A 13,417-nucleotide genomic window follows, 5' to 3' on the forward strand; every position below is an offset into this window, starting at 1 on the left:
CTCCTTAAGGAGCTGCTGCTAACCCTAAAATAATGTCATTAGTCTGGGTTTCAGTGGAGAGTTTTCGTGTCCCATGATGCTCTAAATGCTGCTTCAGAGGCTTTTACACCCTGACAAGAAGAAAACGATGTGGGAGACACTGAATACTTTTAAATTTTTGATCATGAAAATGCTCAAATTGCAAGGTAGGCAGGTCTTCAAAATCCCATTCGGGCTACTACCTGCTAACTAGTATGCTGAAAATTTATGTTAAAATAGTAGAAATTTGAGCTTTCAGATGCACCGTTTACTGACTGATGTGAAAAACACACAGGGTTTTTACACACTTTCCATTTTAAAACTCCATACTTTTCAAGACTTTCATTTTTAGGATGATGCGGATTCATCAGTTGTCGTTTTATATGTCTGACTATACAGGCTGAAAATATCACTGATCCTTAACAACACACACAGTCAGTTTCAGAATCAAGCAATGTGCAGTGTGAGGGTGAGTTTACACACTTTTTTCCAAACTTCCTAAGCATTTTTTGTGTGTATTTATATCATTTCTAAGCTCAAAGTGAAAGAGTTTAGTGTTGCTCCCCTATCAAGACGACAGCACTGATCATCTAACTTCTCGTGTCTCACCTGATGAAGGTCTTGAAGGCGGCGCTCTGAGGGTTGATGCACAGCGGCACTCGCTTGCCCTGCTGGTGCTCCGTTATGAAGCGATGGATTAACTCTGATGGAGGGACAAAAGGGAAATATATCAAAGCACGGGCCACCAGATTTAAGAACAGTTTCTTTCCCTGGGCCATGAGCACACTTAACTCCAACAAGCATTGAATGATCACTCATGGGCAATATGATGACTGTCTTTCTAGGGCAATAATTACATTTATTCTAGTGCAATAAGTACTAGGGCTGAACAATTAATCAAAATTTTATTGAAATCACAATATGGCCTACTGCAATTTTCAAATCGCAGGAGGTGCTATATTTGTTAAAATGCTAAATGTGTGTCAAAATACCATTTTAAATTAAATATTGTGGTGCTGCAGAGATGTCCTGGCCTACACATCATATTCTACAGACTTAAGAAAACATCTTTGTTTGCTACAGATCCCCGCAAAAATCACACCGTAATCATTTTAATACGTTTTTCAATGAAAATGAGAATAATGATGTAAAAATTATCATTCCCTCTAATATCGCAAATCATATCGCAATTGACGGGTGACGTATTAAATAATCACAATTAGATATTTTTTCAAAATCGTTCAGTCCTAATAAGTACACTTATTCTAGTGCAAATTACATTGTATTTATTCATTTTACTTATTATTTTAGAACCTGTGTTGTTGGCTGTGGATGTTTGTTTGCTGAGGTTGTTTTGTTTTGTTTCTGTTTTGTTTCCCTGTGTCTTTTAATTGCACTGATCAGGAGTCGCGCTCCTAATTTTGTTGTATTCTGTACAATGATAATAAAGGCTTTCTATTCTATTCTATTCTAAATATATGCATTATGCTAGAAACCTTATGTACAGTAACTGAGCCCATTGAAAACTAGAAACAGCTTTCAAAATGCTGCCGTTGTTTTTCCTGCCTCTGCTGCCTCTCATTGCTGTTTTGAGGATAAACATCAAGGTGGAAAAATAGTGGAAGACTGACACAGTCAGGTGGCCGGTGCACCAAGAGCAGTTATACTGTGTATAACTTTTTGTTTGGAGTTTGGAGACACCTTGCTTTTTTCTAAGTATTATATTATTTCTCTGTTATTTTCCAATTAAGAAGTAAGGGGAAAAAAATGTCTGCAATGCTTTTATTAACATAAAATCTTTGGATATATTTATTCAACACTCAGCATCATGTTCATCAAATTTGTATGAACAAAATTCCTCACACCAGTGAGAAAGTGTTAAATAAATCCACCTGCCTTGGGAGAGACATGGTGTGTGTGTCGGCCTCTATTTTGACACTGACCTCGCCTGTGTTTCATAAACCACCTTGTGTCAGATCATAAAAGGCTTTTTTTTTTTTGGGGGGGGGGGGGGGGGGTAGCTGCTTACTTCAAACTGAGAAGTAAGTAACTGTCCAGTGACTAAGGAATCATTTTGTATCTAGGGAATCATATCGTGATGATATGATGATATTGTGATACACAACTGTGTGGTCTAAATTGATGACAAGCAAAAACAACTGACAAAATGAGTTATGCAACATTTTAGGGAATATTATTTGACATTTTCAGTTTAGTTTGACATCACACTTAAAATCACCATGCAGCTCAATGGGTTGAACATTAATTTGAATATTTAATAGGGATGGGACGATATATCGAAATTCAATATATTGCAATACAAAACTTTGGGGCAGAAAAATGAATCGCAATATTATTTCCATTTTTCATCTCCTGCATTAATCACAAATGAGACAGCTTGACCATCACAATTTCACCAGCTCTGAATTCAAATCATATCACGAAATTCCACCCCATCACCCCATCACCCCATCACCCCGCGGCCCGTACCTTTGCCCTGCCACACGGACAGCAGGCTGTTCTCGTAGCTGTGGCTGAACGGTCGCTCGGCCGGCGGCTCGAAGTCTCGGGTGTAAACTCGTCCGCTGGGAACTGAGTAGCAGCACTGACACATGCAGGTGTGGTAACGCAGCCGCCCCTCGTCCAGGTACGGGTGGGACAGGGCGTCGCTGCCCGAAATCCGTTTGGCCTGGACATGAACAGAGGAGGAGGATGAAGTCACTCGATGGCTGGACTTTACAGCCGAACAGATACCATTTCTTTTTAGAAATAATATGATCTGATACAAGTAATAATCAATTTACACTCACACAAGCTGCCTGGCATTGGCCTATTGTAAAACACTTATAGGAACAAGTGCGTCAATTTAATTCATTTATTCATTAGATCCAATTATGCAGTGAACACTGTATAACATTTTGTAATACTGCTCAAACAGCTTACTGACGAACTCTCAAAAACAGCTTATTCACAATAGATTAACAGATAAAAACAGCTTAGGCTGCGTTCACACATAGCGTTTTTTTCCCCACTTTTCTCATTTAAAGCAATGGAAAGCGGCCGCTCCCGAAAAGCGCTGCAGCCGGCGTTTTTTTTTTTTTTTCGTCAGAGCGGAGCGCTTTCAAAAAGTTGTGAAATGTTCAACTTTTCTGAAAAGCGCCGGGTGACGTGAAACGCTTTTTCCCAGCCGACCAATCGCAATCACAGAGACGCTGGCTGAAAGTGAAAGTGCCGGTGGAGAAACTGGACGTTGTAATAAGTGAATTTCCGTTACCGCAACAGCGATCATAAGGGCAGTATGGATTATACTGGACATGTATTGGAAAAATCTGGTAAGCCTTTGCTTGTTGCACATTACTGTTTTGTCTGCTAAGTGCTAACCAGCTGGTTAGTGAGCTAGCAGCTGCTAACCAGCGCTTTTCCCACATCAAAAAACGCTATGTGTGAACGCAGCCTTATTCAGAATAGGTCTGTTAAGTCCTGAAGCGTTTCTGTCTGCATCATCTGCTCTCACCGGATCAAACACCAACATCCGACACAGCAGGTGCACCGCCTCGTGAGTGGCTCCGTCAGAAAGCATGTAGAGCACAGACAGCGACGGCTGGGAGGAGAAAACATCAGAGCGTTAGAGACAGACAGCAGCTGCACATCGAGAAGTGGAAATGTTTCCTACAGGTTACCATTTATTTATTTATTTATTTATTTTATTGTTTATTTTTGCAGGGACAGCGCACAATTAAAAGTAATTGCACCAGAGTTAGCTGGTAGTTAGTTTACATCTGTTGTCCCTGGGCAGGTAGACCGAAAAAACAACCACAGAACAACAAATACAACACTAAAGGTGGTGATGGGCAGGTAGAAGAGGCACTGCTATGGTTTCAGTAAATCTATCTGTGGTCGGCCACCAAAGATGAGTCTGTGTATGGGATAGGGTTCGACTGATGTGGGTTTTTGAAGGCCAGCACTGATATTGTTCTATTGAAGCTGCTGATAGCCGATACATTCTGTGCAGCCAATCTGAAATAAATATCTTTATATTTAACCATTTTTGTGACCAAAACATTCCCAAAAATTGCAATGATTCAGTGTTTCCCCCAGAATCATACACTTGTCAGGGTGGAAAAGCCTCTGAAACAGCATTTATAGCCTCATGGGACACTAAAACTCTCCACTGAAAGCCACACTAATGAAACTCTTTCAGGTGTGTCAGCAGAGTGAGGCCGGTTCCACAGACGAAGTAGTGAAGTAAAATCCTCCCACACCACACTGGAATCGTTTATCTGGTTAGACATAAGTTAATTTGCATGTTTGATTTGAATGTGGATTTTATCGTGGCATGTAAACATCCAAGTCAGATTTCTTTCGGTTTTTATTTTCAAACTGCGCATGTCGGTCAACAGACAGCAACGTTGTCCCGGATGCTGCATTTACAAAACAAACAACATGACGCAGTGCGGGACGGAGGCAGAGAACGGCCACGGCTGCTCATATTTTTTTTTAGCTCGTTATCTTGAGGTCAGACTTAATTATTTTGTTATCTCCAGATAACAAATGAGTTGTTTTGCCAAGCGTAGTAAGCCTGATGGTGTTGCTAATGTTTAGAAAGACTAAAGTGGAATAGACATTGTCAGAAAGAGAGATCACAACTGATCAACACATTCAATCAAGGTATGGAACCACAATCAGTAACGTACTGAAGTTGTGATCTGATCGGGAGAAAAGGAGATTTAAAAAAATATATATGAGCAGCCACAGCCGCTCTCAGCTTTCATAGTGCAGTGACAAGTAATGGATCGATTTTTTAAATGAGTCCAAAAACCTCGTTATTGGAGAAATTGCGTTACTTCAATATTGACTTAAGCTCATTACTCCCAGTAATCGGGGTATTGGTGTGCATGTAAACATACTCAGTGATTTCCTACATTTCCCAGAATGCAGCCTCGCCCCTTTCGCTAAACACAACCTGTCTTGATGCTGCAATGCATTCTGGTCTCTCTCCTGCTCCTGTGGGTGGAGGAATTGGTCTCTCTCCTCTTCTACGATGGATTTCTCCTTGTATGATTGTTCTCTAGAAAGATGCCCTCGCTCTTTGATTCTGAACGTTTACCGTTGTTTTAAAAAAAATATATATATATACCACCAAACAGCAAAATAGACCCAGATTGACCACAGAGTTTTGTCACCCACCGGTTTGTGGGGCCCCCTCAGGATGTGGGCTCTGGCTCCTTCGCAGGCAGACGCCATGGCAGAGAGGGGCGGAGTCCCCAGCAGGTCTGTGATCAGATCCAACTGGAACACAGGAAGAGACAGAGGACAGGAACCATGTTAAAGAAAATCTGATGTTGACAGCGTGGACGATTCTTATCCTGTTTACTGTGCTGAACAGCTCAGCTACCAATGCACACACACAGGCAAATCTGCACATTCAGCAGATTATCTAAAGTGGATATACTCGATACTAGAGCTGGGCGGTAATTCAATGTGTGGAATCATATTGTGATGATATGACGATTTTTGGGGTATCCTGACACACAATTCTGCTGTCTAAACTGATGATAACATTTTTGATTTGACAAACTGAGGTATGAAACATATTAAGGAATATTATTTGAAATTTTCTGAATTTGAAATTCATTCGGTATCAAAAAAATATAAAAAAAATCCATATGATTATCATGATATTGATTTCAACCATATTGTCCAGCCCTACTTGATGAGGAGCATAGGTTTTTTTTTAAAATTTTTTACATGTGTGGCCTTCTGTAGATTTGATGTGAATTTGTGATTTTGCACATAAGCTATAAATTCACCTTTGTTTTTTTTACATATTCTCTCCCATTTGTATATATTGGATATATCTCAATACTTGTATGTCACATATTCATAATTCTTATTTCATTCATTAGTTCATGCAAGTATATCTGAGCAAAATAACAGCAGTCAAACATTCTGTGTATGCATATGAAAATATATACATACACAGAATGTTTGACTGCTGTTATTTTGCTCACCCTCACAACCCTGTAACTCATTTTCCTCTGCGTACTTTTCATTCGTACATTTCCGCCTCACATGTTCTTGAAATGCTGGAGTTGTTGTATTATGTTAGTTTGAGGTTGATCCGGTCTCACCTGCTGGATGGGACTCTGGGCCTGGAAGAGGATGCGTCGGCCCAGCAGCTCGGCGAAGATGCAGCCCACTGACCAGACGTCGATGGCGGAGCCGTAGTGCCGGCTGCCCATCAGCACCTCGGGGGCGCGGTAGTACTGTGTCACCACCTCCTGGGTCATGTGGCGGGACGGGTCCGGCTCCTCCACCCGCGCCAACCCGAAGTCACAAATCTGACCGCAGGGAGGGGAAGATGCAAGAGACGAGTTGTTATTTGGCTGCCTTTACGCACTGGTTCGGTTACATTTGAAAACCTCAATTACTTGATCAATGAAGCAGTCATTTCCTTCATTGGTCAGAAATTTGGTGCAGTAAAAGACTTTCTTCAGGGGTAAAACTAGAGTTGTTCCAATACCGATACCAGTATCGGAAATGCCTCTGATACAGCCTAAAATGTTGGATCGGGTATCGGCGAGTCCGTGAGTCTATGCGATCCGATATCACATAATTTATTAGCCCCGAAAAAAATCAACTTTAAAGTAGTTTCACCCGGATAAAACGGCCGTTTTCCCGGAAATCTATACTTGTATACTAAATTTATACTGTTACTGTACCATTTAAAATGTCTTTTATTTTACTAAATTGTGGCTGTACTTTAACAGTTTTTTAAAGGAATTGTTATTTATTCCTAGATTTATTTATTTATGTTCTTTTTCAGTTATGACTGACTGTCAAACTAGATAATAAAGTTCTATGGCATTCATTCTCTGTATGCATTTGTTCATGTTTTACAAAAGGTTTAACCTGAGCCAGGCCATACATCAATAATAGAAATCATATCACATCCATACAGGGTTAGTAGTATACAGCTGTTAAAAAATAATAATAATAATATATTTTTTTTTTTAACGCACTGGTATCCGATCGGTACTCTGTATCAGCCGATACACAAGTTCAGGTATCGGAATCGGGAAAAAATGGTATCGAACATCTCTAGGTAAAACTCGTCCTTAACCCATAATTCACAGTGTGTTTAACCCACAATGCACTGTGCTTCCTGTAGTTGGGTGGGTTCATGGTTAGATCACGTTCTCCCTCCAAACAAAAGTTCAGGCTTTGTTTGGAAATGTAATGAGAAACATTCCTCTCAACAAGATCTCGGTCTGACTGTTACCGTCCATATCTGAGTCCGACCGCAGTTTTCTCATATGTGCAAACGAACCCAACGAAGAGTTCGGTTAGAGCGGTTATTTTAAAACCTGGAGCAGTTTCTCTAGGTGTGAAAACGCGTCTATGAAAGTATGAGAAGAAGACAAAAGGGAAGCTCAACCTCAAACACTTGTGCCAGGTTCAGAAAGATAAAAATCGAACGAGGAAAATCTAATTCTCACGCCAGTCTCCATTTGCTAATTCGGGCAGCAGCATGTTGTACAGGCGTTTTAGCACCCGGCGCCGAAGACGGCTGGTGCCAAAACGTCCGTATGACACGCTGCTGCTAGAATAAACAAGTAGAGACTGGAGAGGGAATTAGCAAGTGCTGGTTTTTCCTCGTTATATCACCCTCCGACTGAGCAGCAGGGGGTTTTCTGTTTCATCTACTAATGCACATGTAAAAGGTGACGGCCTGTAATCGACTTAGTGCTTTGGGGCCGTGCACATTTGTTTTTCCAACTGAAGTTATTGCAATTAAAAAACAAAAACACACACACACACACACACAAGCAGTCGGCTTACCTTGAGCAGGCAGTTGCTGTTGACCAGAAGGTTTCCAGGTTTGATGTCCCTGTGCAGGATCCCAGCAGAATGAAGGTACTTCAAACCTGGACAAGAAAAGCAACAGTTACATCGATTTCTCCTCTTCTTCCTGCGCTCTCTCTCACACACCGGTGCAATCACACACACACACACACGTCAAACGACCCTCTAGACATACAACCTAAACACAGTGTTCGCTGTATAAATGGGAAAAGAGATGGTGTATCCCTCCATGTTCAAATGAAGGATGATTGGATGCGTGTTTCTTCCAGTTTCAGGATTCCCACTGTGAGAAAAGCCGTGCCTTTCCGAGTCAATACCAATTAAACTCAGTGAGGAAGCACTCCATCTAAAGAGTCTGCATCACTGCAGATCAGAACCATTCAGGAAAAAACTCGAAAGGTGTGGTGATGCAGTGGCGGCATATATTCTTGTGTGCCGATAATGCCGATATACATTTATGGCCGTGGATCAATCTGGGGAAGCCTTTAAGCAGAAAATGATTTTATCGTCTCGAGAAAACAAATTTTGCCATCCCAAGATCTCGAGATAATTTTCTCATTATCTCTGGGGAAAACCGTATCGGTGTGCGGCGGCGGCTCAGCGGACGATCGGAGAGCCGTTCGCCGGCCACTCACCTCGGAGGATCTGGTAGAGGAAGACCTTGATGTGGTCGGTGGTGAGGGGCTGAGGAGACACGATCACTTTGTGGAGGTCGCTCTGCATCAGCTCTGTTATCACGTAGCTGCGGGGTGGCGGCTGTCAAGGAAAAGCTGAGACAGATGGAGCCGACCTCCTGCCAACACAAACAAGCCTATCTCCGAACACCCGTCTCATTTGTCAGTTGTCAAAAATTACATGGTTGCATAACATGAGGTCAAGTTTGTGTGTGTGTGTGTGTGTGTGTGTGGCCCCAATACACGTTTGACATTGCAAACACACAAAAAATGAGTGTGATGACAACCATCTATTTTCAATATTCACCAGTGGCCAGCCTCACATCTGCAGTGATGTGCTGGATTTAGACCAGAGACAAGTAGCTATATTAAGTGGAGAGAATAAAAAGGAGGACATGACAGGGACAATTAATGAAAAGAAACTGGGACAGAAGGCGTGAGGGAGGGAATGTATGTGGAAAAGTGTGTGTGTGTGTGTGTGTGTGTGTGGGGGGGGGGGGGGGGGGGGGGGCTGGAAAGTGGCAGTGAAGGTGTAGTGAATGCTCCACAGCACTACTGGACAGATGAAGGCCGTGCTCTGAGATGTAAACGCCACACAGTGCATCAAAATAATCAGAGGAAATGTTGGCATCACGTTGACCAGCTGTTTGAGTGTGTGTGTAAAGGATACATTTCCTCAAAGCAGTCAATCTGCGGAGGCTGCAGAATGTCCAGGGCCGACAACACCTGGGTGAAAAAGAAGAAGAAGACATCAACAAACCACAATCACTTGTTTACCCTTCTCTGCCAACTGTGAAACATCTTTGAACCCCCATCATACTGTAACCACCCCATCCTCCCCGGTCACACCTCCCTTCATCACATTTCCCTTTGTCCAGCCCAGTATTACATTGTCGTGTTTGAAGAAGCACAGCATCCTCAGCTCCCTGAAGACCCTCTTACAGGAGACCAGGTTCTGGAAGACATTGGGCATCTTCTTCAAAGCCACCTTGCGACCGTCACGAGGATCTGTAACTGACCTGCAGGAAAGCGAGACGCACAGCTAGTCAGACGCACACTCAAAACAAAGTGTTTTCATCCAGGTTCCCTTGAGGAGAGCAAACTCCTCTGTGCACACAGAGCTTCTACTATGCAAAGATTCAGTCTTCTGTGCAAGCTTGGCAGGTCATTTGATTCTGAGCATATGCTAAAAGCCTTCCTGCGGTGCCTCAGTAATTTTCTGACATACTGCAAGTACAACAGTGGAGCTGAAGGATCTTTTTTTATGGAAGTTCACTTACCAGACGACTCCAAATGCGCCATAGCCGATGGGGCGGTCTGGCTCCATCTCCGCGGGGCTTGGCACCTCACTGGCCGGGTTGCTGTAAGGCTGAGGCACCGCAGCCCCGCCGCCGGTGCTTCCCCCAAGAGATGTGGGGTGGCGGGGCGTCCCCGCCGGGGCAGTGGGTCCGGTCAGACACGGCGTAGCGCTGAGGCCCGTGGAGGGAGCTCCGGAGGAAGAGTTGACGCAGAAATACTTGTGGCCCAACTCTGAGCCCGGAAACAAGTTGCCACACACTGTCTGCCGGCCTGCACCATGGAAAGCCATCCTACCTCCAAACCCTGCCAGTCCACTTTGTCTGAGAGCTACACCAAGCTACTGTAACCCAGCTAGGCGCGACGGGAATACATGTCTTCAATGAGCATGACAAATCAGTTTCCTATGCACACATACAAGGCAGACTCTGCCGAACATGACATGCACTCATGTAAACAACCGAACTCGACGGCAAGATGAAGAAAAGCTAAGTTGCTACAAACACTGTAGCCTGAACGAGCTGAATTAGTCAGCTACGATGGAGAGACAGACACATTAAAACTCTGAAGTATGTTCGTAAAACAGTGAAATTCATGAAGCCCAGTCCTGGCTGTGCCGCACAGTTAACGTACAAACCACCGACTAACTTGAGTAAGCGAGCTAAGTTACCTTTGTTTATTGCAAGCCGTAAGTTAGCTGGTTAGGTAAGTTGCTCGATTAAGTCAGCTAACAGTAAGTGGCTAGTCAGTCAGTGAGAGACGACTTCAAATATAAAATAATTAAAATGTACAACCAGCTGCTAAGACCAGACGGTCTGGCTGCAGTGTGAACTTCGCAATCATAAGCGTGTGAATCAACGTTAAGTTATTTCCGTATGAAATGCCTTATAATAAATCCTCTGCTGCCGGGCTAACAGCTACCATGCTAACCAGCTGTTCCAGTCAGCTAATGACCAGTGATGTCTATGACCCATATAGCTATCGTTAGCTGGGTACCGTGACCTATATATTTTCACAGGAAACCCTTCCACGGAGAGCAAAATTAAATCAACCTACAAACCAAGCTCAGTCAAATTGGTGGCAGCAGGGCGAGGAAAAAAAATTCGGAAAAGGGAAAATACCAAGTTAGCAGCTCCTCGCCGAAGCTCCTGCAGCTAGCTGGATTGTTAGCTAGCTTTGTAACGTAGCGAACCAGCTAGCGTCAGCTAGCTTTTGGTTGCTCGCTAGCTGGCCATCGCGTCGTAATATCCAATGTAGAAATGTCCTATAAAAGCAGGTCCTTCTGTCTTTTGGATGAAGTCTCATCAAGCAGGTTCTCTTCGGTGTTAGTTTGTGCCAGCTGGGTTTCTAGTCACCTTTACAGCGACAGTTCCAGCTAGCCTGCTAGCTTGTTCAGTAGGAGGAGTTGGCAAAGCCGGGTGGGGGAGGGTTGGTGCTTCTCAATCAGCGGTGTAAACAATGCTGTGCTGCTAGAGACCACACGACGACAATTTAGACAGAAATAGTACTACAGTATGCAGTCAGCAATGATTCACAGAATCATGAACATCACTCCAACTTGAATCCAGACATGCGTTTTTTTTACTGCCTTTTAATACAGTAGTAACGAGGCGCTATGCACTATGCATCAAATACAGTCAATATGCACAGCCACAGAAAATGTGTCACCAAGGTAGCTACAAATTACATGGCAATTTTAACTTTTCAAGAATTACAAATCAGCATCCAGAGTAAGAACACAGATCATATGAAGCAAATAAGTTATGCACATTCAATGTCCATGGGGAATATACACAAACAACAATCCCGTCACCTTTATCAGGAATATAAAAGTGTATTTACATGATGGCCCATCTAAAACAGCTGATGTTTCCATGTCATAGCTGAATGGTTCCCTGCTCTGAACAAAGTCAAATCTGACAAAGGCAAACTAGGAAACTGTTTTATAAGTTTGGAGAGAAATTGAAACAGCCAAGTTATTGTATGTCATAGCATACTGGACATTTTGGGGTCAATTTCCCATCAGAAACAAACACTGATATAACATGGAATAAAAATGATCTAAAAACAGCAACTGTTTTACAAAACCGTGATAGGCCTGTGCAAGTCAGTTGAAAATTAAAACAATGACATGATGGCAAATGGAAATAGCAAAGCCATATAAATAAAAATCCACATAAATTTTGCTCCTTAATTCATAAGCAGATTCCCTTGTAGTCTCGTCCATGGTTTCCCTTGGCTTTGACTCGTCAGAATGTCAGTTTTCTCTGCATGTATGTAGTCGATGTACCGTCGGTGTGTGTTCCCCTGTGTGAGCTGCAGGTTTCACTCCCAACACTGCTGGTGGAGCCGGGGCTCACTGAGAAAACAAAAGTTCAAAAGGGACACCGTCCTCGTAAGGTTGAAGGAAACTAGGCAAATTCTCTCCTGGTCTGTGTCCACTTTTGGCAGTTGGTGAAGAAATCTTCTGGGGGAAAATGAAAATAAAGCAGATATTGAGAAAGTGTCGAGCTAAAGCATCACACAAACTAGGGTTAGACTGATGCATCGGGCCGATATCTGCCTTTTAGTTTTCAGATATCGGGTATTCAGTGTTGTTCTGCTCCAACATGAAGGATATGATGCAGTTTGATTATTGTGTGATTGAACGTGAATATGCCATTATAGTTATTACTAATTTTGAGTAGGGGTCTCAATGGGGTTTCAGTGTTCCATGGTCTAAATCAGTGGTTCTCACCGTGGAGTCCGGGGACCACCAGGGGGCTTTGAGGGGGTTCCAGGGGGTCCCCAGCAAATTGATAAATTGTTAAACTTCACCATTATTTAATTTACAAGAAGTTAACACAATTAGAGAATGTAGAAGGCATTTTTTGTGGCATGAGAATGTTCAGATTACGGCTGAACGATTTAGAAAAGATATCTAATTGCGATTATTTTGACTGATATTGCAATTGCGATATGATTTGCGATATTAGAGGGAATGATAATTTTTACATCATTATTCTCATTTTCATTGAAAAACGTATTAAAATGATTACGGTGTGATTTTTGCGGGGATCTGTACCAAACAAAGATGTTTTCTTAAGTCTGTAGAATATGATGTGTAGGCCAGGACATCTCTGCAGCACCACAATATTTAATTTAAAATGGTATTTTGACACATTTCACCTTTAACAAATATTGCGCCTCCTGCGATTTGAAAATTGCAGTAGGCCATATTGCGATTTCGATAAAATTTCGATTAACTGTTCAGCCCTAGTTCAGATGTAAAGATCTTGTATGTTGGCACCAAAATATCAGCTACTGGCAGCTTCAATCCAAACCCATATGATGCCAAAGCTGAACTAAAACACACACAGACAGACGAATGGTTCACACACACCTGGTCTGGCTGCTGTATTTCTGGTCCTTTCCATTCCTATGCATCCTCTTTCGTCGGTGCCGCAATTGCCCCAAGCCCAACCCCCCCCCCCCACCCACCCACCCACCTCCACCTCCACCCCTGCCCATCCCAAACCCCTCCCCCCTCCCCCCCCACTCCCCCCTCCCGCCCTCGCAGGGTG

The 13,417-nt window shown here is 42.9% G+C and overlaps 1 protein-coding gene across 1 annotated transcript; it reads right to left on the reverse strand.

Annotated features, from left to right (window-relative positions):
* Positions 1-623: 623 nt before the first annotated feature.
* On the reverse strand, positions 624-10,226 carry nlk1 (nemo-like kinase, type 1). Its single transcript, XM_071545948.1, has 10 exons — positions 9,839-10,226; positions 9,448-9,577; positions 9,229-9,284; positions 8,520-8,626; positions 7,861-7,946; positions 6,150-6,359; positions 5,206-5,307; positions 3,533-3,619; positions 2,509-2,707; positions 624-721 (listed from the first exon to the last, which is right to left on the reverse strand). Exons 1-10 carry the CDS (start codon positions 10,144-10,146, stop codon positions 624-626), a joined length of 1,383 nt encoding a protein of 460 aa, XP_071402049.1. The 5' UTR covers positions 10,147-10,226.
* Between the last annotated feature and the right edge of the window lie 3,191 nt (positions 10,227-13,417).

This window comes from Centroberyx affinis, unplaced genomic scaffold, assembly GCF_046629955.1.
Source record: "Centroberyx affinis isolate AG114_WGS23_722 - 3 ecotype Tasmania unplaced genomic scaffold, CSIRO-AGI_Caff_v1 ptg005080l_1, whole genome shotgun sequence".
NCBI lineage: Eukaryota > Metazoa > Chordata > Actinopteri > Beryciformes > Berycidae > Centroberyx > Centroberyx affinis.